At 42.9% G+C, this 24,542-nt stretch overlaps 8 protein-coding genes across 8 annotated transcripts; 5 read left to right on the top strand and 3 right to left on the bottom strand.

The window, feature by feature from the left end:
• Positions 1–4,405: 4,405 nt before the first annotated feature.
• BDB00DRAFT_915380 (AMP-dependent synthetase and ligase) lies at positions 4,406–6,865 on the top strand (the record flags this gene model as incomplete). The annotated part of the gene is made up of 5 exons (XM_053128700.1): positions 4,406–5,159; positions 5,307–5,955; positions 6,038–6,211; positions 6,302–6,306; positions 6,379–6,865. The coding sequence occupies 5 exons, from the start codon at positions 4,406–4,408 to the stop codon at positions 6,441–6,443; spliced, it is 1,647 nt and encodes a 548-aa protein (XP_052977195.1). The 3' UTR covers positions 6,444–6,865.
• A 399-nt stretch (positions 6,866–7,264) lies between these two features.
• Positions 7,265–8,135, bottom strand: BDB00DRAFT_526800 (uncharacterized protein). The gene is made up of 2 exons (XM_053117738.1): positions 8,065–8,135; positions 7,265–7,982 (listed from the first exon to the last, which is right to left on the bottom strand). Exon 2 carries the CDS (start codon positions 7,792–7,794, stop codon positions 7,363–7,365), a length of 432 nt encoding a protein of 143 aa, XP_052977194.1. The 5' UTR covers positions 7,795–7,982; positions 8,065–8,135; the 3' UTR covers positions 7,265–7,362.
• Positions 8,136–10,781: 2,646 nt separating this feature from the next.
• BDB00DRAFT_835999 (hemolysin-III related-domain-containing protein) lies at positions 10,782–12,947 on the top strand. The gene is made up of 3 exons (XM_053124442.1): positions 10,782–11,693; positions 11,790–12,249; positions 12,323–12,947. Exons 1-3 carry the CDS (start codon positions 11,049–11,051, stop codon positions 12,646–12,648), a joined length of 1,431 nt encoding a protein of 476 aa, XP_052977193.1. The 5' UTR covers positions 10,782–11,048; the 3' UTR covers positions 12,649–12,947.
• A 911-nt stretch (positions 12,948–13,858) lies between these two features.
• BDB00DRAFT_526668 (uncharacterized protein) lies at positions 13,859–15,037 on the top strand. Its single transcript, XM_053117737.1, has 2 exons — positions 13,859–14,767; positions 14,871–15,037. Exons 1-2 carry the CDS (start codon positions 14,046–14,048, stop codon positions 14,914–14,916), a joined length of 768 nt encoding a protein of 255 aa, XP_052977192.1. The 5' UTR covers positions 13,859–14,045; the 3' UTR covers positions 14,917–15,037.
• Positions 15,038–15,186: 149 nt separating this feature from the next.
• Positions 15,187–15,444, top strand: BDB00DRAFT_747257 (Myc-type, basic helix-loop-helix domain-containing protein; the record flags this gene model as incomplete). Its single annotated transcript, XM_053118559.1, has 1 exon — positions 15,187–15,444. A coding segment is annotated over one exon (258 nt), but the record flags the coding sequence as incomplete, so codon positions are not given.
• A 526-nt stretch (positions 15,445–15,970) lies between these two features.
• BDB00DRAFT_526502 (AKAP7 2'5' RNA ligase-like domain-containing protein) lies at positions 15,971–18,069 on the bottom strand. The gene is made up of 6 exons (XM_053117736.1): positions 17,850–18,069; positions 17,650–17,778; positions 17,098–17,559; positions 16,927–16,995; positions 16,682–16,743; positions 15,971–16,565 (listed from the first exon to the last, which is right to left on the bottom strand). The coding sequence occupies exons 1-6, from the start codon at positions 17,992–17,994 to the stop codon at positions 16,347–16,349; spliced, it is 1,086 nt and encodes a 361-aa protein (XP_052977190.1). The 5' UTR covers positions 17,995–18,069; the 3' UTR covers positions 15,971–16,346.
• A 1-nt stretch (position 18,070) lies between these two features.
• On the top strand, positions 18,071–20,232 carry BDB00DRAFT_526486 (peptidase M24, structural domain-containing protein). Its single transcript, XM_053117735.1, has 10 exons — positions 18,071–18,308; positions 18,426–18,462; positions 18,535–18,636; positions 18,723–18,740; positions 18,833–18,991; positions 19,080–19,164; positions 19,282–19,295; positions 19,380–19,750; positions 19,840–19,889; positions 19,973–20,232. Exons 1-10 carry the CDS (start codon positions 18,174–18,176, stop codon positions 20,070–20,072), a joined length of 1,071 nt encoding a protein of 356 aa, XP_052977189.1. The 5' UTR covers positions 18,071–18,173; the 3' UTR covers positions 20,073–20,232.
• On the bottom strand, positions 20,115–23,091 carry BDB00DRAFT_835982 (trehalose-phosphatase-domain-containing protein). Its single transcript, XM_053124441.1, has 6 exons — positions 22,739–23,091; positions 22,520–22,657; positions 22,300–22,416; positions 22,142–22,197; positions 21,210–22,022; positions 20,115–21,115 (listed from the first exon to the last, which is right to left on the bottom strand). Exons 1-6 carry the CDS (start codon positions 23,013–23,015, stop codon positions 20,393–20,395), a joined length of 2,124 nt encoding a protein of 707 aa, XP_052977188.1. The 5' UTR covers positions 23,016–23,091; the 3' UTR covers positions 20,115–20,392.
• Positions 23,092–24,542: the final 1,451 nt, after the last annotated feature.

The raw sequence follows: 24,542 nt of genomic DNA, 5'->3' as shown, positions 1-24,542 counted from the left end.
TAGGGACAGTGTGTGTGCGTTACAGTATAAATATATGTACAAAGGTATATATCTGTGTTCTTTTTGCAGTGCGTGTATGTGTGTGGATTGTATCAAATTGCAGCTCCTTGTGGATTAAGAACGGTAAAAGAAATTAAACCAGTATTTGGTCAATTACTTTGCTGCAAGTAATGAGGTATAGGGTAAGGAAAATCGAGAGGGCAATGTTGGTAAGTGAGAAACAGAGAGACAGAGATCGCAAGCCTTGTTACAATATACTTTAGGGAGCCAAAAAAAAGCAGCAGAAATGGTGAGTTTTAAATTTGGACAGTATGCCGGACGGGTCAGTCACTGCCACCGAAACTATCCAAGTAACACGCACGAATGGATGAAACTCTTGAACAGATGACTATATCATTAACGAGGACATACAAAAAATCATCGTGATTTTTACAATCCTAACGTTACTGTCTAGTACCGAGAAACTGGACACTAAGTGGTATACGAAGAAGCACAGTACAACTACTAATACTGCTGCTGCTCTTTATCCCGGCCGTCAACAATATATGACGTCGGTGGAAGTCGTAAGCTACTCTTTCATGAAACCTACAACTAGCGTCCACATGACATAATTGGCTGGTGCATGCTATTTTTGATCGATAATGCATATTACTACTAGTGTGCTGCTGTATTTTGAAATCAACAGACAATTATCCAGTGGATCTTCATTAACTTCACACCAGTCAGGCTTTCAATGCTCGAAGGTGGTAGACAAACGAAATTGGCAGTGGTGGAGCTTTATTATCGTTTAATTTTCACTGTAATATATGATATGTTTACGCATCCACCACAGTAGGAAATACATGTATATACATAACGCAGTGTTGTTACAGCTTCTTCGCAGTAGCCCGCGCAACGACCAACAGGTATGCATTAAGATATTGCAAATTTTCGCACTGCCAATACGGGTGATACTGAAAGAAAAAAGCTAAATACCAACACATTTACTTTCATTTCTGTAACATTTACGATTGATTTTCTTAGAAAGAAACTCGGATTGCTTGAATCAATGAAACTGAGCCTTGTTTCACACAAGGTCGTTCCGAAAAATCTTGGGTATGACTCTAACGCCCCTTACCAGAGGCGCATAACAATAGGTTTTGAGATGCAAATTATTCTTTTGATTGTTCTTGACAAATTTCTGGGTATATGCTTTATTAGTATACTATTTGATTGCAGGCACGCGATGCTGCTTGGAATCAATCTTCTTCTTTGTTAAGGGCTCTAGCTCATTCCCCGCTTTGAGGTGGGATTGAGGGTCACTGCCACCGGAACGGTTGTGCTTGAGAAGTTGGGTATGAGGGGACAAGTGGTCCTAAACCGTGACCGCCATAAGTAGATGCACTCTGTGATTATTCAGGGTAAGCGAAGACGAACCCTTGCTTGACTGGCGGCCAGTAGCAGCAAAACTTTCTTTATCTGTTTTGAAGAGCTCCAGGCGTAGCTAGTCCTGCCTCCCTGACCATTGTGGCTAGCATCTTGTGCGACATCCATACACCGTTAGTGATATCTTCTGCTGTTTTAAGTCACTCGCGTAGTTGTGTGCTCCCAAATGGTTGTATGCGCTCGGGAAGGGCTCGCCTTTTAGTTTGAATCTCTCTCTCTCTCTCTGTGTGTGTGTGTGCATATTTTTTAATCACCCTCTTCTTGCTGCACGAGGGCGCGATCCTGAGCGCGGTATATCTTTATGACGTTGTACATATCTTCGAAGGCGCAGGTTCCATATTGATCAATGAACGTATCGATGAATGGAGCAGGTGTACTGAAGAATACGAGGGGTGGGTGTGTTCGCAGGTGGCAAGTGCAAGTCAGACAAAAATTACGCCTGTGTGGTTTTCTTGTGAAATGTTGCTAGAGACACACTCCTGTACAGTGCTATCTTTGGCGGGCAGTCGAAAGGCTGATATGTCTGTAATGTGCATCTGGTCATGCTGGTGAACACTGGTAGTAATATATTACGATTAAGATAAGCACTCATAATAATCAATGTATGGGATGTGGGCAGTGTATGCTAGTAATGCGTTTTTTTTCGTGTATTCCAGTATCGATTGACTACTCATTGATCATGTAGTACAGTAGGTGTTCTACAGTGATCCCCCGCTTTTTGCACCCCTACCTTTTGCAAATGCTGCGATTTCTGCAACAATCAGTCCGGACTAGAAACTTATCCTACAAAAAGTCCCCTGGTCTTTGCAAATCTTCGATTTCTGCAACAATTTCTGGGACTTTCCACTGTTGCGAAACGCGGGGGACCACTGTACTGATAACTTCTGTGTGTTGGATGGTGTATTGGATCAAGGTCTCGATCTGACTATTTACCTTTTCTTTTGTCCCGCTACAAAAGAGTGGCTGAATAAATCATATGCATGAAACAACACACATAGTTATCAAAGCTGTTACTCTTCTAAGAACTGAAAAGTGCACAGTGAGCGATTGTGTCGTTCAAGACAAAGTCCTATATTCTTTTAGACTCGCCAAAGACATGGAGAGCGTACATATAAGCTATTGGTCCTTCTGTCCTAAGTTCTTTGCCCACCCCTATCTACTAATCTTTGCGATTTAAGACATCAACTGGATGTGACAATCTGATAGCAGACCATGAAGGCACGACTATTGACGGGGTGTATTTCAAGGGATTTGCTTGAGTATTTGTTGGATACAGTCAATTTATCTGGCCTTAATCTTGATCAAGTCGCCGGTTATACAGTAGTATTTGTTTCGGCAATACAAAATTGGGAGTGAGCACAATAGTGGCATTGATAACTGTATTATATGTCGATAAGCAGTCAATGTGAGTCTATCGTTGGATTATATAGACCACATAGTAATGTAACTATCAGAGCTATTGCTTGAGTGGAATTCTAAAAGTATATGAAATCATCTGGAGATAGATACATTGTAAGTGCTCTCTTAATCTTCTTTCCGTCTTATTCCATTCTTTCGCGTACATTTTCATCCAAGTTGGAGAGACGTTAGTAGCTGTTGTAGCCTTTCGAACACCTAAAACGACCTTCCAAGGCCCTATAAGGTTTGTGAGGTTTTAAAATGCCCAAAAGGTAATTTGAGATTTGAATTATCCATGGAATGAAAGTTACACTGACTGATGGAAGTCTGTGGGCCGAGTTCTGTTTCCCCTACGTACTACGCATTGTATCGATTGAATTTCCATCCTGCAGTAAGGTGGTACAACATCAAAACAAACGCGCTTACGACATTTTCTCTCTGAAGATGAGTCGATACCCCAACTATAAACCATAAAGACCACACCCGGTTCCCACATATATAGTTTGTGTGCCTTTTTCTTTTTGGTGGGTGAGCCATACGTAAATGTGAAATACAATTATGTGTTCTGATTAATCGTCTTTTCAGGCTTGATAGCACTAGTGTACACGCCACTCTGATAGCCAGCATATGCATGAACGTTTAACTATTCTTACTTTCCACTGCTATTCCTGCATAAAGCAGCGTATCATATAACAAGTCACAGTACTGAAAGATGTACATACTGCATATGCATACATACAATAAGACACATACTGGAAATGCAGCTGTCATTCATAGTCAGGCTGATATGTTATGGTACAGGCACAATCGTTCTCCCAATACTTGTATAAAAAGTAGCAGGTACTTTGAGTTTAGTACTGTATGGATAATCTGACTGGTTGATGAGATATGCAGCTGCAGTGACTTTCGGAATCACTGCTGTAATATCAAGCTACAGTACCAAAACTTTCAAAAAGCCGTTTCATCAGGGGTATCAATCTTTCAAAACAAACAAGATAGAGTTCTAAGAGATACTTATACTTAGATCAACATCTTATTAAGTAGTCGTAGAAGACTAAGTGGCGAACGGCACTTTTATTATTTTTAATTTTAGTTGATTGATAAAATAATAATGCTCTACTAGTGATAAAATGTAAAAAACACCATGAGGTAATCTAAAAATGATGATGTTTCTTGCTGTAGTCATCGTTCGCCTAAAGGCTCAAAAAAGGGGGAAAGCGTGGGCTGAAGCAAGGTCCCATGCAGTGGTGGAATTAGACTATTTAAAAGATGTGTTTCTGCTGGCGCATTGGTGCAGGAACCTTTTTTTTCTTTTCTCCTTCCATCAGCTTAGTACATTGAGATGGCAGCAATAGCGCAAGAAAGAATACGAAACATCGCCGGCCATCTGACTGGTTTCGAAAAGTGTAAGTGGTCAATACATCGTCATTCTCTCATTAACTGCTTAGGAAAAAGTACACAAAGAGCAACATCTTCTTCATAATTTCCACCACTGTCATAGCAGAAAGCAACTATGCGAAGAAAGAAACAGCTGTACTCATCCATCTCTTTTTTGCGTTTTTCACGTAATCTTGCACTCATTATGCATATGTGCTTGATACGATTAGATCAAGTCAATCGTAAGCCAGAACAGATGCCATATTACACACCGCTTGATCCAGTTCGGTTTCTACTGCGAAGCGCCATGATATACCGGGACAAGACTGCCGTTATACACGGCGATCGGTCGTTCAGCTATGAAACTTTAGCAGACCGAGTGCTACGACTTGCCAACCTCCTTATTCATGCATTCCACGTACGCCCTGGGGACAGAGTAGCGGTATTGTGCCAAAATGTACCCGCATTTTTGGAGGCCACTTTTGCTATTCCAGCTGCAGGTGGCGTACTAGTCCCCATCAATACTCGATTGGCTCCACCGGAAATTGAATACGTGGTGCAGGACTCTGGAGCATCGATACTGCTTGTACAGGACGAGATTTTACCGCGTGTATCCACCACGGTTAGGGCTTCCACCAAGCTAATCCATATCGCTGACTATCAGAACCGTGGCGACCCGCTTTGCCCGTACGAACGGCTCTTGCAAGAAACAGAAACCAAGCTCATGTGGAAAGACTTGCCGCTGACAACGGATGAAAATGCAATAATGACGATAAACTATACTTCGGGCTCAACAGGCAAACCAAAGGGCGCGATGATCTCGTACCGTAGCATTTATATGCTAGCAATGACCATGTGTATACAAGCTCAGATCACACATAGCTCTAAATATCTGTGGACACTTCCGTTATTTCATTGCAACGGGTGGGATTTTCCTTTTGCCTTGATGGCTGTAGGAGGTAAGTGTGAATAACGGGAGACATAATAAAGAGAATTATGCGTTGAGGGTCACGGAGGCACATGAAGTGAACAATCACGATGAGTGAGATGAGCTGTTGAAATATTGCGCTTATCCTCATATTTATTAACAACACAAACACATATAGCCACACAATATATGCTTAACAAGATCGATTATGGATACGTATGGAAGCTAATCAAGGAACAAGGAATCACACACTATTGCGCTGCACCAACAGTACAAAACGAACTGTGTCATCATAAGGATGCTGTCCGACTCAATCATGTTGTCCACAGCTTTAGCGGCGGCTCGACGCTTCCAAACAAACTGGTCCGGAGACTCAACAGTCTGAATGTTCATGTGACCCAAGTGTATGGACTAACTGAAGTGACGGGACCGGCGATCCTCAGTTATGACGATGGAGCACTTTCACAACACCCAAAGGAAAAGCATCTCGATTTGTTTTCGCGTCAAGGCTACAATATTCTTTCCCTGGATCAAGTGCGTGTGCTGGATCAGAAAACGGCCAAGGATATAAAACCGGATGGTATGCAAATCGGCGAGCTGTGTTTGGTGGGAAACACAACCATGCGAGGCTACTTTAACAATCCGGAAGCGACCAAAAAGGCCTTTAGAGAGGGATACTTTTGGACAGGCGACTTGGCTGTGATTTATCCGGATGGTGCAATAGAAATCGTCGACCGTGCTAAAGACGTAATTATCTCTGGTGGCGAGAACATTAGCTCGATTGAGTTAGAAAATGTGATTGGATCATTGGAAAAAGTGCTAGAATGGTAACTTCAACACTTAACATACAAAACCTATTACGTGTCATAATTCAAAAAAGCTTAAAAACCTCTGCTAACTTGCTCATAGTGCCGTCGTAGCTGGACCAGATGATAAATGGGGTGAGCGGCCGGTTGCTTATGTCGTTGTCAAAGAAGGCCACACTATCACTGTGGAAGAGATCATTGCGCACTGTCGCGAGAGACTGGCTGGCTACAAATGCCCCTCAAAGGTCATGCTTGTTAAAAGTATTCCAAAATCAGGGTATGTCTTCCTTAATTATGACAGCAATAGTTTATGACAAAGGCATATGTAAAGATGAGAAGACTAATTACTTTGATTTCTATGATATAGAACTGGTACGTCAAATATTAGATCTGCTGATTAACGTCATCTGATCACTGTAAGCACTAAACAAACAATGCATCTAGGTAAACTGCAGAAGAATTTGCTACGTGATGAACTTTGGAAGTCGCATAAGAGACGCATCAACTGAAACCTCTAGTGATATTAGTTTTGTACATTCAAAGAATAAGAGCATTTTACCACTGTTATTGTGCTGTAATTAACCATTTTCATGGCTTCTTGCAGTAATGCTGCATGATATGCAATTGATGAGATCCATAGCAGCAGAGAGAGGTATCACACTACTTGATGTGTTCCCATATCACAAAACTGTAAAAACATACAAAACTAAAATGCTCTGATGATAATCGATCATTAATGACAGCTGTAAAGTGAAACACATATTCGATAATCTTTTCACTCGATCTGTGCGCTGCTACACATGTTTGCGTTAGCTGTTGTATGCATATTGTTGTGTGACACAGTAATGGTTATGGGGTTGGTCCATCTTGAGGTGCGTGCATTTCAATTTGCAAACGCACGTAACCTCTAATTATGAATCTTTCGAAATCAACCGGCAGTCAATAAGAATCAAACAAGTGCACAGCATATTGCGGGTACATAGCGAAAGTGCTTATAAAAATTGATATATACTATGAAGCCACAATTAGTCGGATGGACGATGTCTGCGTTCTTGCAATGTAGTGAAAGAGGGATAGTGACAATAATCTTCTGTACAGCGAATGTTTAACATGGTTGATTTTGAAAGATGAAAATGCAATGAGTTTGGTGTTGATATGAGCAAATATTGAAAGGGAAGAGGTACTGATGTAAAGGGGGAGAGGAAAGGAGATGATGTGTAAAGGTATATCATGAGACGACAGAGAGCTAGTTGAGGCTAATGCTGTTGGTAGAAATAGTAACAGTAGTGGTGAAAGCGTATCCATCCTTATGTTGCGATATGGTTGTTGTTTTTAAAATTTGGGATGGTTGGATGTCCTTAGCTAAAGGTGACGACGATGACGTTGATGATGATCATAATGATGGTACACTGACCACTCTGGTTGTTCTTATCCATGACCATGATTATGTCGTTGCAAAAATGCTTGTCGTAATGTTGCATTCACAGATTCATACGCCGTGGAAGCTTCCGAAGGTGACAAGTAATCGCCCATTTGTACGTCTTCTTGTTGTTCCTGTCCTTCTTGCTGTCGTCCTCCTTCTTCTTCTCTGCGGTCCCACCAACTTTCTCGTGATTCAGGATTGCCAAATCGCATGACGTGTACTGTGTGCAACAATTCATTGATTTGGTTGTATTGCTTATTCCGTTTTGTCGTTATTGTGAATGATTTCAGAATGGGATGATCCACAACGCCGTGGTGAGTTGCAGTCGTTGTTGCTGTTGGTTCATCCACAGTGTGATCTGGACTTGGTAATGCTTGGGCAGCCGAATAGCTTGGGTAAAGAATAGGGGAACTGTTGACAATTTGACAGGAAACCATTGTTTCATGATTTAGCAAACGATCGATCAAGTTATCCAATAAACACTACTACAACCTGCAACAGCAGCTGCAAGCAAGTATGCGATCTCAAAATATTAAAAAACATACGGAATAGACTCCATTTTGTATCGCTTGACTGGCTCTTCATCCAAATCGTAGTCTTCTGTATGTGTGCGCTTCAAGGAACGCTGCAAGCAGTGCTCCATTATGTGTTTGTTGCTTAATGACGAGGAGCAAATGAGAGTTCGGGAAGGGAGAAGAGCAACGTACGTAATAAAATGAGTGGTACAGAATCGCTCCTGCTGCATTTTCTTTTTCGGCAATTGTCATATTTTGACTACTTTTCGTACTATACTTTTTATCTGTACCTGTTATCTGTTTGGTCCTTGCGTTTTTATGATGGTTTCCAATGGAAATGCACAGTTAGATCTTTGAAACAAGATGATGATACTCACGAAGAACGTATTCAGCAACAGCATACCAATTTCGCAGAACCGTCTTTTCAGGCATGATTTACGCTTCTTCACTAATGCGGGCCAATGATAACGGTGAAATTTTTTACCAGCAAATTCAGAAGAAAATGCCTAGAAAATTTTAATGATAACGTATATATCAAGCCTAAAAAAACGTTGAGAATGACGATGAAGGCGACGATTAAAGCGAGGTGCGATAAACCGGCTTAGGCTATCTACTTTTTCTACTGTGCGCAGCGCATAAAATGTTCACAAACGCGCTCACGCTTTGATGATTCAAACCGGCTGCTGTCAATTTTCACTGGATATAAGAAGGTATGCCATGAGAGAGGCGCATCTTGTAATTTTTTTAAAAAGTTTACACAGAAAAGCTCTTTCACTTTCGTTTAGCATCGCTTGGGATTCAATTAGGGTGACACCAACCTTTTAGGGAAGGAGAGACAAGAAGGAAAAGCAAGTTTCGTATGTGGAGTGGTCATAGCGCAAGAAACATACTATACAGTACATGGCACCCAATTCATTCGCTTTTCACCACAAACTGTTTTGAAAAGCCAGGGACGAGCAATCGTTTGATCGCTGCTTATTATTCACTTATTCGAAGGGGAAACAGTGTATATACCGGTTGGGCACTAACAAGCAGCAGTATTAAAATATTCACCAGTGCGGCTTCCGTTTTTCCCCTGTGTATGATCGCACAACAACTAGCACACGCCAAGAGAAATGTTTGGTCGCACTGTTGCTCCGATCTATCAAGAGTTCAAGCGTTGATATACGACACAAGTAGACTCAATGGCATTAGCAGATAAACAAGTACAGTAATACTATAAAATTTTATATGATAGTAGCATATAGATACAATGGGATAATAATAATAAATCGTGCTATTACTGCTGTGCAACAACAGACGAGTCATCTCGTTTCGAAACGTTCTTTTATATGGGCTTGCTCAGCAAGGTTATATATATCCACTTCAAGTCATTGGATCCTTTACTGCCGAAACGTTTGTGTGCTGAATTTCTTTGGGCAAAACCAAAACACATAAACAATGGCTGCACTTGTATACGTTTAATACTTCTTATCAGCACCATAAGACATGTTTCCCTCAATGAGAAAAGCTTCTTGGAAAGCCAATAAGGTGATTATCAAAATATTACCACTCTCCTGGTCTCTACTAAACCTAAATAGCATGGCTTTTAGGTATAACACAGCATTGTCATATTTGTAGCTATGATACATGTAGGGTCGTAAATATTAGAAAAGCGAACTGAAACGAGCAAACTGTAGTGAGATGACGCTTACCCGGCAATCACACTATGATATTAAAAGGTCTTCGCTAGCACTGTGTAACTAGATGTTTGGCGACTTTGAATGGTTTGACCTTGCATTTTGACGACGAGCAGGGTTGTCTTTCAGGCATAAATACATGTCACTGGATGCTAACTACACAAGAGAAAACATTATTTGCAATCTCTAGGCAGACTTCATCCAATGTATGTTATGTATATACGGATTAACATTCTATAATACGTCGTGTAAGTGATATCATATCAGAACCTCGTTCAAAAATGGTCATTTAGCGCAAGGACCATAGACTTCCATGACGAAAACCAAACTAAAAAATAAAGCGCATTTCTGATTCGTGTACACCACAAAATGGAGCCGTGGCATTCGTTTATCAATAGAGGATTATACAACAGTTGCAAGATCAAGAGATACATAGCATATATCTTCCAACCCGATTTAGAAATATTCTTATCCTAAGTTTACGTATAATTCATGCAACAACGGCATCAGCATCATAAGTAAATTCAAATCGTTCGGTTACTTTAGACAGCAGCTGTTTGTAGCTCAAGATCAGCAACAGCGCTGTATCATGGGATGGGCGTGCTGGTCGGTACGTGATGCCTCCCTATTCTCCAAACAGCAAGAAGCAGGAAACTCTGTTACATTACTGTAGAGTGTGTGGCATATACACAAGATATGACTGGGTCAGAAAAAGCGATGTGCTGCCACGACGTCAAACAACAATGCTCCCACATTCTTTATTGTTCCCATCCTGATGCCGTTTTAGCATGTGAAAGCCTGTTTTTCAAGAAAGAGAGTGAAGATCAAGAAGCGTCAGGATCTGACTTTGTTGTTTGGTTGGACGAAATAGCCTTGCTCTGAGGGGCTCACATGGAGCACGAAAACGGTACTAGAAATCTTGTGGAGTTCCGATGACCCTGAAGGACAAGCCATAAATACGACCCAGGCAGGGCTCTGGCAGTTCAGGGCCAATGGGGAACCACGAGGACAAGAGAGAAGAAAAAAAGAAGAATGACAGGTGAAACTTGCGAGTTCGAAACGTGTGGTGGATGGCTCATTACCTTTTTGGAGAGAGCTCTTATCCCCCTTTCCTTCTGCCAAACACACTGCCCCTCCTTTGCATTTGTATCATCCCACCGCATGCCATAAAAAACAAACAAAAAGTGTACGTACAAACTCAGCATTCAGCTTGGGCGAGCGAGGGCATGCTGTATATCCCCAATTTTTGACTCGAGAATTTTATGTATGTGATACACCCACTGACTTTCTCTCTCTCTCTCTCTTTCTTTCCTTCGTCGTCCTTCCTTTCTATTAGCAGACATATCCAAGCAGCAGAAAAGAACTCCAACTCCTCGGCTGCTTTGTCTTTGCATATTCCCCCTCCCCACCCTCCACCTATTCATCCAACCTGTGCTTTTGCGCCAACCTTCAACGACGGCTAAAACGGAACCAACAACACTAACTTAGCGACGCACAATGGAGAACCTGCTCACCATCAACAGCAGCACAACTGCTGCTGCAGCATGCGACGATACCCTTGACATTGACACCTTTTTCCGAGAACAGCTTGCTCCTTTACTGCAAAAGTTCAAGTATAGACTCTCACAGTTTGAGCATTCCGTCAACAATGACAGCAAGCGTTTGTTGCAAGAGTACAGCCGGACCAAATTAAAACGAGCTTATGAGGTTCTGGAGAGGCTCGAGCAGGAATGGCACCATCGTTGGAAGGCTTGTTCATTTGCCGATAAGAACAACATGTTGCAGCAACAAGCCATGTTGCGATCGTACATGGCACAGACACTGGAACAATCGCTGGCCGACTTGTCCGAAAAATACCGCGAGTTGGAAATTACCCTTGTAGGCTCGGCCGACGATTATTATTTCGAAACCACGCTGGATGACACCATCGATGCCATGATGTCCAAGATTGAAGAAGTCGACAGCCGAGTTTCGGATACGATTGAACGAGCCATGGAGGTCGGTAGCAAGGTCCATGAAAAGATCCACAAGGTAGCTGGCCGTGCAAGCGAGCAAATGGATCACCTGAAGGATGCCATGACGAAAGGTGCCATGGAGCTTTTGCTGTATGAAGAATTGCCTGTTCCTTGGAGAAACAATCAGGTATGGAATTGCTTCTTGGTTAGCACTCGTAGCCGAGTACAAAAGATTAGCTCTTGAACAATTGTTCTGATCATGCACGTCAATCCATGTATGTAGCATATCCTCACGGGCTACCGATTCTTATCGACACCTGCACAATGCTGGCACTCCCTTTCGTACCTGCATAACGAGACAGGCAACATTTACACCCATCTGATTGGCTTTGTTGTCTTCCTGTGCATTGGCATCTACGAGCTCTTCTACTCGCCCTTACTTTCGGAAGCGCCGCTGATCGACCGAGTTATCTTTGCCGTGTTCTTCTGCGCCGCGTGCAAATGCCTCGTGTGCTCGACAGTGTGGCACACCTTGTCTGGAATCAACGACTATGCAATCTTTAAGCGTGTCGCCTGCCTGGATTACGTTGGAATCTCTGTACTCATCTGTGCCAGTGTGGTCTTGACCGAGTACTATGGATTCTACTGCCACGACATGTGGCGTAATACTTACATGCTTGGCACCGGCACCTTGGCCGTGATCGGCACGATCATCCCATTCATGGACTGGTTTGAAAAGCGTGGTAAATTTTTGATTGTTGCTGTTTTCCGTGTGCTTAAGCTATACATGATGCTGATTTCCCCTTGATTGTCTAGAAATGAAATGGTTGAGAATAACGTTCTTCATCACGCTCGCGGCGTCGGCAGCATTTCCTGTGGGACATCTGTATGCAACCTACGGACCAGAACCAATGAACGCATGGTTATCGCCGGTAATGAAATCGATCGCATGCTACCTCCTTGGCGTGGTTGTCTATGGAAACCAATGGCCCGAAGCTTTCTGGCCTGGCAAGTTTGATAATCTCGGTCACTCTCACCAACTATGGCATCTATTTGTTTGCGGCGGTATTTGGTATCATTACCTTGCTGCTGTGAGCTTTGTTGGCCAGCGCGAAGTCTTTGGCTTTTGCTCGGCAGCATGATTCATTCAACCAATTATTACTTGGTAGCAGCATCATTAGATCTTCATCCAATTTACATTAGTTTTCTACTTCCTCCTCCTCCTCTATTTTCCTTGTATTCATTTTATCACAACAAACAACACCATCATCACCACTATCACTATCACCATCGCTATTTATCAGCAGCAACTCCTGCTTTTATCGTCATGTAGAACACAGCAAAAAAAAGTTTGGGTACCCTATAGATTACAAAAATACAAAGAACCTAATAATATAATATAACGACGTTAAATACAGACATAATTCTTGCCTCATCACACTACTTGGCTGCTAACGAGGTGACTACTGCTAGGTCGTCAGTCAAACATCATGTTATTGTGTTTACTATTGCGATTGAAACTGGAACCAGCAACACCACTATCGCACTACTGCGGGTTGGTTACTTTTCTCCCGATATGTACATTGTGTATCACCCTGCAAAGAGCCTAGTTTTCCCGAGCTGTGCGAGGTAAAGAACACGCACTATGCATAGCACGCTCTCTTTTCTTTTATTAGCGAGCATTAAATAGAAACAGAGTACACACTATTGACTCTTTCTTTTTTTGGGGGATGGGGGAGTGTGCGTTTCTACGCACTTTCCATGCGCGCAAGGGCCGGAGAGCGCTTTTTGTTAACGAAGCAAGCAGGGGCCAGCACACTACTCATACTTGCACGCACCAGCTCTTCATGCATAACAATTCATTTCATATCTGCTGATGCATCAGGACCCTGCACCTGCAAAAGCCCGCCGTCTACAATAACAGTATATCAGTATGAGTGCCTTGGGAGGAGGGAAGGTTATTAGGCTGGCGATATGTAATACAACAAGCGCGTAACCGCTAAGATGTGCCATTATGTCTCTCATTTGAAGCTGCTGCTGCCTGCCACTTGATACAAGTACTCTGCACAACAGCGAGAGTGAACAGAGTGAGAAAGAGTAAGAGGATAAACACACAAAATGGGGCACAAACACTGCTTTTTGCTATTTCAGGGAGCGCATGGGAAGCAGTTGAGGAACAAATGAGTGGTGCAGAGCCACACACAGAACATAGACCTGCTACTACGTGCAACAACACACACACACACACACACACACACACCCATTTGACGCCCGTGACCCGGTGTCACAAGGTCGAACCCACTGTTCTCATGCTCTCTACGAGCGAGCGAGAGAGAGAGAGAGAGGCCATGTCTGTGTGTATCTCTACGTCATATTTTTTTCTTCTTCTTTTCCCTCCCTCTCTCTTTTCCCTTTCCTTCTTTCGCTCTTCTCTTCTTTCTATTGCTTGGCCTCTTTTACCGCCTTTTCACTGCTCCTTACCTAGTCCTCCAAATCGTCGCTTTCGGCTTCGTACTTTTTCTCCTTTTATTAGATCGACATGTACAATGTACAATTTCAGCATCCGTCTTTTAATGCCCAGCAGAGACAGCAGCAGCAGCAGCAGCAACAACAACCTCAACAGCAACAGCAGCAGCAGCACCACCACCACCAGCAGCACTCGCACCCACAGTCGCAAAACGACCCAAATGCTGTAGCAGCTGCAGCTGCCGCTATCGGCAATGATCAAAAAGCGTTTCCTTCGCCGCTCACGACGTCTTCACTTGATTCACCGCCACATCCAAACCACCAGAAAATGCATCAACAGCAGCAATCCATGATGCCTTTGAATACAAACGCACCTGCCTCTCCGAAACCATATACATCGTCTTCTTCGGCATCCACGAGTCGTCAGCAATATGCATTACAACATCCACCGTATAGCACACCAACGCCTACATTTAACCAACAACCCTCAGCGGCAGCAGCAGCGGCGGCAGCAGCAGCCGCTGCCGCAGCAGTTGCAGCCACCTCGTCAGGTTCACGATCACAGCAAGCACCGTCAGGATCACCGTCAATGAGGAAAGACATGTATTATTCGTCTCAGGGACAGCATCAGCAGCAACAACCAACAGCAGCTGATCCATGGTCCGTGGCAACGTCTGGCGCAGCCACAGGCAATACTGCCGTTGTCGATCATTCATTCACAGGGAAACAGTCAGACGCTTCGATGGTGTCACCAACGAGTGCAGGCAGCTTTGATGAAGAAATGCAGCAGAGAAAGTGAGTGTTTGTGTCTTTGGCCCTTTACTTTTTCGTACTCCTAGGTGCAAAAGCGCACTAAAAGGAATAAGATGTGATGCCATGTGTGGTGCGGTTGTTCTAGTTGTGAGAGAGAAATAGCAGCGATAGAAAATGGTGTGGATTGGTAATTGAACCGCCAATGTGTGTTCTTAATACTGAATAGGAAGGGAGTTTTGGGGGAAGGGGGATGGTGAAAGAAGATGGTGATGAAGAAGAAGATCATTGTTTTTTTTTGGGGGGGAGGCGGTGCAGAGGAAGAGGTAAGGGTTGATGTTGTGATGGTGTGTGCACATATTAAACCATTTAGACAATACACGTGAGAAGCAGGCTCATTTACAATTTTATTCTACTATGCTGCTATGTATGTATCTTCCTACCTCTCCCAATCTATCTACACCAGCATGCAGCAGTTATTCGAGAAGAAGCGACGACGACGTGAATCACACAACGCAGTGGAACGACGACGGAGGGACAATATAAATGAGCGAATCACCGAACTTGCAACACTGCTACCCGATCGAGATGCATCCAAGGCCAACAAGGGCACCATCTTACGTAAGAGTGTCGATCACATCCGCGCTTTACATGAACGACTGGGCGATTATCAGCAACGGATTCAGGAATTGGAGTCTCTCTTGACAATGTATCGAGTGCGTGGTGGTGATATGGGCATGGATTCTCGTCAGCAGCAACAGCAACAAGCAGCAGCTGCGGCTCTGATTCCTTCAGGGCATCCCTTGGATCTTTCGACAGACATGGGTTCCCATATGGCGGCTGCTCATGATCCATTCAGAAGGGACGGGTGAAGAAAGATGAGCTTCCTCTACGGTCTCTTTTGTTTCTATATGGTACTAGTACACTTACATTCATCCATATCTGTCTCCTTTTATCGCCTTATTCATCCGTCTAATAACGGCCATATCAGTAATAGCATTACCAGCTGCTAACCGCTACTACAGTACCACTACTACTACTACTATTACTGCTGCTGCTACTGCTACTGCTACTAGCCCGCTGTCGGCTGTACTGGGGCACATCATCTTGCATGTTTTTCTTTTCTTCTACCTTATGGAACTTATCATATATATTGCTGGAACAAGGATCTTGTTGTTTTCTATGCTTCACTAACTAACCCCTCTACCCCATTTACACCCTCTCCCACATAAACAACACCATCATCCCATCCCGTCCCATTTGTCTATACCTATTCTCCTTCTCTCTTCCTCTCCCTCTCTGCATATGTTGTATCTTTATACCTTTCTTCTTCTCTTTTCATTATCTCATATTCTACATATATTTCACATTATATAACGCTTCTTTATATACATATATTATATACATACTATTAGTGTAAGTATGCTCTTAGCATGATGGTTCATGTTGCGTTTCCAACAATTTGGCCCGTTCCACTTTTTTCTTCGAGTTACACAAGTGCTGTGCAACAGAAGTATTGTTTACGCCCCTCCCACTACTCCGCAATCGAGGACCCATAATTATTACGTTTTGTGCTACCAGTGGCACCTTTCCTTCTTTGACCTTTCCCGCCCGCATCGTAAATTTACGGTTCAATGGATATCGACCCTTCGCTAATATATGTTTTTCCCGGTCCTCTTCGTCCCATCTTCATCAAATGCAACTTATCAAGCTGCACCAAACCTAAATCCAAATGAGGGTATTCCTTGAGAATAGGTCGTGCATCAAACGGCCGGCGCTTGTTGTTGCTGCCACTTTCATCTGAAGTTGATCGGTTGGCTGTATTGATCAACGTGACATGTGTCTACATGTATATGATGGATGTGTCAGTAGCAAATTTCCAATTACAGACCAGGGTTTAGGGGAACCGCAAAAAAAATTTTTGGGAGAGAACAAGACAGAGAATCCAGGAACACTTGCCTTAAGCGGCCGGTCATCAGGCACCATTAAACCCGCTTGGACCATCTTGTCAATCAATGTCTCTAGTTTGTGTCATATACATCAAAAGAAAAAAAAGTAACCGTGAGTAAAGAGGAGCGGAACGTAAGTGAGCGCGTTGATGGGAGATATGTGTCTATGTGTTTGCATATCTAGGATCAGATAAGACAACAGCAACGACCTTCACTCCACTAAATACTACTGCTACTGCTACTGCTACTACTTACGGCATAGCTTTTTCAACGGTGTGTCTTCCTTGTCTTCATTCGGCTCGATATACAAGACATGTGCTTGTGCTGCAATGTTAAGTGTATACAACACGGGAAAACGATGAGTATATTCGTTCCGCTCCACTCGTCTGGGCGCAGCACAATCTCAAAAACTAAAGCAGCACTCACTTGGATTCGACTGCATAATCGCCAGGTTACGCAAACGGACACTGAGCGCGCGATCTTGATCCGCCATCGCCTCACGGACTATTTTGGGACACTCTTCTTTCAAGAACCGGACCGCACGTTCAATCTCGGTCTGATGTAGCAGCTTGAACACGCCCAAGGTGATGTGGAGATTGGCTGGCAAGACAAGGATGGATGGATCCATGCCATCGCATTTAAACGTGGAAGACAAGATCGAAGAATGAAACTCTTCAAGTTTGCGTGTGGTATAGGCAGTTGTGACCGGTAGCGACAAGAAATGGGTCAGTCGGGCCTTGTCGTAGGCTTGTTGAATGACTTGCTCGATCGCTTGTGTCGCTTTATCAATTTTTTCCTGCGTGCCCTTGATTAATGCATAATCTTTGCCCTTGGTAATATCGATACGTGTTCCCGTTTCGATGCGCAGTTTTTTCAGTGTCGAGCCACCTTAAATTTGTTGCATATTTTCAGTAAACATAGTTCCCTTTGGCTGCATTTACTTTATATACGTGCGGGCGCTTAGAAAAAAATGTTCACCTTTGCCGATAAGAATGCCGTGAAATTTTGGATGGACGGGATGGTGAATGGTCAAAATTTCTTCGGTGTATATGGTCCCTCCCTCTTCTTCATCCGAGCTGCTTGCTGAAGAAGGCAGATCTAAATTTTCTGTACAGAAACGGGGTGTTTTTAATATTCATAAACAGTGTGGAAAACAGCGATGGTCATGACGTGCTTACTGGTTTCCAAGCCAACCGACTGTTGTCGGTTATTGTCAAGAGAAGAGGTGGGTACACGGTACGTTCGCCCTTGTACTTTAACAAGGCTTATGCCTTGCATAGATTTCACAATGCGTTGTCGACTGCTACTACTACTGCTTGCCATGCTACTTTTATGCAAAAATGAGAGAGAGAGAGAGACAGGCAGGAGCCCGAAGGTCCGCGTCAATTTCCCTCGACTGTAGACCGTATGCTGAACACCAAGCCACTTATTTGAACTCCACTCTCTACTTAACCCTTTCTGTGTCTCTTGAACCCTTTTTCTGAACTTTTATACATAACGAAATGGCATCAACGGAAGGCAAAGTGTGTCAATCGCTAGGCTGTGGACAACCTGCCAAGCTTCAATGTCCCACCTGTATTAAACTGAAAATTGAAGGTTCATTCTTCTGCTCACAAGATTGCTTCAAGAAGAACTGGGTAACGTTTCTCTATTCTAAATAGGAAAAACCCAGGAACACATGCAAAGAAATAGCTGAACTACTAGGCAGTTTTAGAGCTAACAGATTTTTTTGACCTAATTATCTGTCCAAACAGGGCTCACATAAGGCTGTTCACAAGGCCAAAATTGAGAGTAAGAGTCCCTTCTACCTCGGTAAATTTATCTGACTGGATATAAACATAACGCATACATGTCGTATATTAGGTGAACCACACAACCCTTTCCCCAACTACAAGTTCACGGGTCCCTTGCGCCCGGTATACCCGCTTTCTCCAAAGCGTGAGGTTCCTGGTGAAATTGCTAAGCGTAAGCAAAGATGGCGAGCTGAAAACAAGTAGTATCGAAGTAAATGATTGTGGATAATTAACCTTTTTTTACATGCGATCAATTAGCTGATTATGCTGTCACGGGTAACCAATTATTTCATTGTTCAACATAATACTTTGGATAAAGAGAGAGTGTGGTTCTATCTTTTAACATACCCCTATTACAATCAATTTAGGTATCCCTGTCTCTGAACAAAACGTACGAGCAAGCTCGACTATCAAGTGCTTGAATGAAAAGGAAATCGAAGGCATGCGAAAAGTATGCAAGATTGCACGCGAGGTGCTGGATATTGGTGCAGCAGCCATTCGTCCGGGCATTACCACTGATGAAATTGGTAGGAGAGAGAAGCAAATTTGTTTCTGAAGATCGAGTATATCAAAAGGGAGAATGGGAAACTAAACATATTTGTGTTGGATATGTAGACCGCATTGTTCATGAAGCTACTATCGAGCGTGGCGCATACCCGTCCCCATTGAACTACTACAATTTCCCCAAATCTGTCTGCACGTAAGCACCATATTTATTACCATACCCGAGAAAGGAAGATAAATTTAGGGCTAGTGAGAGAGATGGGACAGTACTCTGTTGTTTTTTATCTGACCACATGGTCCTATTTCGACATAGATCTGTTAATGAAGGTGAGATTACATGCTGACAAACAAGAGTAAAGCCAGTAAACGTTCAATAGACAACTCACCTTTTTATGTAATCAATTAAAAAAGTTATCTGCCACGGTATTCCTGACAAGCGTCCACTCCAAGACGGTGATATTGTCAACATTGATGTCACTTGCTATCTCGGTGGATTCCATGGCGACCTTAACGAAAGTTATCTCGTTGGAAATGTGGATGAAAAGGGCCAGAAGCTGGTCAAGGTGGCTCGCGAATGTTTGCAAAAGGCCATTGATGCTGTTAAGCCCGGCATGAAATATCGTGATTTTGGCAAGATTATTGAGACCCATGCTACCGCAAATGGACTCTCAGTTGTTCGTACCTTCTGTGGTCACGGTATCAATCAGCTGTTCCATTGTGCTCCAAACGTACCTCACTATGCCAACAACAAAGCAATTGGTGTATGCAAGCCTGGCCATGTAGTAAGTAGAATCATCGAGTTTCCTTATAGACTGCGGTAATCTCCTGCTTATGCTTGTATTGATTTAGCTAACATTCTTCCCTGCAAAAGTTTACCATAGAGCCAATGATCAATGAAGGAACATGGAAGGATGTGCTCTGGTAGGCTTAAATCGAAGTTAGAAAAGTAACAAGCATTTAGATATTGAATGTTTTATCCTAAATACCATGATTACTTTTCACAGGGACGATCAATGGACGGCAACCACTGCAGACGGCAAAAGATCTGCTCAATTTGAACACACCTTGCTCGTCACTGAAGACGGCGTAGAGATCTTGACTTAATTACTCGCTAAACATTCATTAAACTTCCACTTTGTATAGAGACTAATGTGTACATGGGATTTATTACATAAAAAATTTGTAGATAACATCTAACATGAGATGATCTGAAACTGTTCTTTTTGTGTGTGTGTTGTATGCGGGTTATCAGGTACAAGAAATAAGATGCGAAAGTTGAGAAAAAATAAAAAATGGACGAATAAACTGTACAAAATAGATATGATGAGTGATAGCAAGTGATGATAGGTCGGGGAATATTAATTTAGTATGCAGAGGGAGTATATAATAAGTGGAAGTGTATGCTTATCAAAAGAATGAAAGATTTATAATGCACTATGGGTAGACGATACATTGGCAAGCTGTCCAACACAAGAAACAAATTGTTCACTTGTCTCGGCACAGTATTTGGCATCGGTTTCCTTATCTTGAGGACCTATCAGGACACAATAAGCGGGCTCGTCCTCGAGGGCACGGAACATGTCTTCATCGGTACGATCATCACCAGCGCATAGAACAAAGTCAGCACCGACACTTTGTTGGATCCGTTGGACGACATTACCCTTGTTGACGAGTAAAGACCGAACCTCAAGGTTCATTTTACCGCGCATAATATCGACGCCGCCGCCAGGAATCTTTTGTAATTCTTCAAAGCAAGCTTCGCATTGTTTTAAAGCAAGGTCAGCGTCATGCGCATTGCGATAATGCCACGTAATCGATGATTTCTTTTGTTCCACAACCGTTCCCGGTGTGCGTGCTGTGTAGGATTCAAAGATAGCCAAGGCGCGTGATTTCCAGCTCATGTCTGCTTGAGCCAACATGTCGACCCATGATGATTCGCCAGGTAACTTCATAAACGAACCATGCTCGGCGCTCAGACCAATGCCATGCACGGTGCTGCTAATCCAGGAATCCAAGGTCGCTTGGTCACGGCCCGAAACAATCCATACCACGTTGCGAGGGTCATTGCACAATGCTTGCAAATACCGCAGTAGGGCCCGTGTAGGTTTGGCGTCATCAGGGTTTGCAACAATCGGCGAAAGAGTACCCTAAACCAAATAAGGAAATCGCGTCAGCATACGTGTTCCTTATCATCACCGCACTCATTCATGAGATTATTAAAAATGAGTCTCAGAAACTTACATCATAGTCGAACAAAAACAGGCGCCGTCGTGCATTGCGACATGCTTCGCCAACTTGGGTCGGATTCAGTTTTGCCGTCAATTTCTGTTGTTGCTGTCGCTTCTTTGACAAGGTTTCAAGGAATTTGGGTTTTTGTTGCTTTGATACTGCATGTTGTTGTTGTGGCTGTTGCTTATCGCTATCGAGTGCACTTTCCAATGCCGCTGCCAAGGCACTGGGACTGGATTGATCTGCTGTGATATGTTGGCCCTGTAGAGGAGATCCGTGGGAAACGATCAATGATGGCGTCGTATTACTGAGGGACTGCTGTTGTCTGGCAATGTATGTTTGTGCAGCAATTGAAGCGTGTGGATGCATGCCCATAATTAGCGCTGCATCGGCAGCCAGTAACAACGCGTCGTATTCGTCGGTGTCCATGTCCTGATGATAGAAATGGATAGGCACAGATTCTGGCGTGCCGTAGAGCTGGTTAATTTGGCGGACGAGGTCAGGGATGGAGTCGAGGGGTCGTGGAATGCTGGCGCGGGTGCAGATGTGGATGAAGATGGTGTTTTCTTTGTTGTGCGTCGAGAGATAGTGTTCCATAGCAGCCACCGTTTTTAGAACACCAGCAGGTTCAGTGTCTTGACATAAGACGATGCGCTTGCCCTTGAATAATCGCCGAATATCGCGTGAACGTTCTTGTGCTGCGAATGAGGGCGTTTTCAAGTGTACGGTAGGTGTTAGTAACGTGGTAGCTGTGCTGGTGGTGGTGATTGGAGTGGCAGCCGCAGTAGCCGAAGCAGCAGAAAGTACAGGCATATCAAGCTCGGACTATTGTTGTCGTGTATGTGTGTGTGAAGGGATTGAAGGAAAAGTAAGAAAAAAAAAAGAGAAGTTAACAAAGCGCATTCTTATATAAGCGAGTCGGTGATAAAACAGTCGCTACGTACCTGAACTCCAATGAGATCGGCAGCAGACATGCTACGTTGCAGGGCTCGTCCGTATCCTAAAAAAGAATTCTTACGCAATTAGGGGCGATGCAAAGAAAAAAGAGAAACCGCGGAGTAAAATAGGACCGCGGCTCTACTCTAATTACGTTACAACGTACCTTCAAGTTTATCCAAGTTTGGGCAACAAGCATAGATAGTAAAGCCGATAGTAGCTTGCGGAAGTTTTCGGCGTAGCATACTTGGCAACAGTATTAAATGATAGTCATGCACCCAAACTAATTATGCAAGTCAAATAAGTACTTTTGATGATCAGAATGAAGAGGGCTTGTTGATCTCGTTTTCCGGGAAGAATACTGCTACTATACTACTACTACTTACTGATATCATGATGAGATCGATATCTATTCACGATCAGATCTGCATACTTTTCGTTAAACTCGACAAATTCGTTCCATTCGTTCTCATTTACTTTTTGTTGTCGTGGCAAAGAGTTGTATTGAAACCAAGGGTCCAGGACTAGTACAACAGACAAATTACATTAGTAAGATCCTGCTCTCATTGCTTGTTCTTAGCAAAAGAGCGTATTACTGCACTTACTGTTGGTGATAAAAGCAGGAGTCGATGCATCGTCAATATGAATTATATCATGGTCATGTTCTTTCCACGTTGTCATGGCATCATGCACAGCGTGCCAGGCAGGCAGCCACATTGTTGGATTTACACGTTGCTGTGTTGTTGGCAATGATAGTAGTCCAGGATGTACAAAATGGTGTTTGGGTGGCGAGTGAGGTGGCGAAGGCGGTAATTCGATGGTAGGTTGGAATGACAACTGCTCACCGTTTGGCGTCGAGATGGCGTGGAGTATTGAAGGCATCTTTTTCTTTTCTTTTTTGTTTGTTATCAAAAAAAGAGCTGATTGTTCCGTGGACTTTATATACTTCAAATATATTTGGTATGGCGACAATCCAAAAGTTCACGCAAGTTCTCTATAAATGGTGTGCGTGCCGTACGTTTAAGCCCGATCACTGATAAGCAAAAAAAAACAGAGATTTGTATTGCGTAGAGCGGAGTCATCGATATCTATCGCTCTGCTGATTGGCCTAGCGATTACGTACAAAACAACCAATGAAACCCTTTAAACCCCTTAACATTATCGTTTTATTTTTAACGAAGTTTGGATGAGGAGCAGCGGTGTGTTTCTGATGAAACGTAGCCATGTAGCAATACTATGCGAAACCCTGCTGTTATACTTTGAACAGAGTAGAAGCGAGATCAAAAAGCTTAAAGAAAATATGTCTTTGCTACTATGATAGACAACTTCCCGATTTGTCTACTATCAGTTTCCGTCTCTGGTATTCAGGAGTGTCATATCGGGAAAAAAATTTTGGTTTTCGATCTTATCGATAGTGGAGCGTGTATTATCCAATACTATGCGCATCCTGAAATCACTACCGCGTTTGTATTCCGTGTCAATGGAAAGTCGCTGTGGTTCAAATGTATTTAAATTATAGCACTGAGGATTTGACAGGGTTTATTTTTGCTAATTCAACAATTGATAGGTAACCGATACTTCATTATGGTGGATGACCATTTTCTCTTCTGTTTGCCTTTCTTTAATTGTTTTTTTCTTCTTTCTATGGGCGCCACATACAAAGCGCATCGTCTTCCATAGTTGTTTATTTTTCATATAGTACAGCTGCTACGTAAAGTTCGGAACCGCGACGATCCCACGTTGTTTTCAAAGTGAAATCATTATGCGCATTATAAATTTTGCTGAAAGCAAACTTTATCACAGCAATCACCGGAAGAGTATATTATAACAGTTGGCTGACTTTGAGATGGATGGCAACAATAACAATGCTGGTGATTTTTAAAGGCTCATCATTGCTGACCACTAGTGACGATGAAGATAATTGTAGTAAAAAATACATTTACATTTATTTTAGTGCTTCCGGGACTTCTTTAGTCGATTGGCTGCAAGACAATCACGCTAAAAAAATTGCCTGCCAGACATGTTTTTCGTGGTGGAATCCTGTAGAATAAGTGGGAGCACGCACGACTCGGTAAAATTTAAAGAGATAACAAACAACATTTGTGTAATGTTTATTTGCTGATGATGTACAAGCGGAATTTATTAGCAGGAATAAGCTCAGTGGGACAGCCGACCAGAATGCGAATTGCTGTGTTGTTGTTGCTTGGATGGGAAGAGGTAGAAAAAATATACAGGTCATATGAACAAAAAGAGAGATACATATAATCCTTTACTATATGGTTGCTATGGTAACCAAATTATTAACCATGGAGATTGTCCGCACCTAGTAACCTAGCAACGTATCCTGGGTGTACATCATATCTAACAGGAAAAATTCCTACGTAAAATGGGATATGTATAAACTCTAGA

This window comes from Zychaea mexicana, assembly GCF_025766255.1.
Source record: "Zychaea mexicana strain RSA 1403 chromosome Unknown BDB00scaffold_65, whole genome shotgun sequence".
Taxonomy (NCBI): domain Eukaryota; kingdom Fungi; phylum Mucoromycota; class Mucoromycetes; order Mucorales; family Lichtheimiaceae; genus Zychaea; species Zychaea mexicana.
Note: the sequence above shows the minus strand (reverse complement) of the source record. Positions and strands in the feature narration are given on the sequence as shown.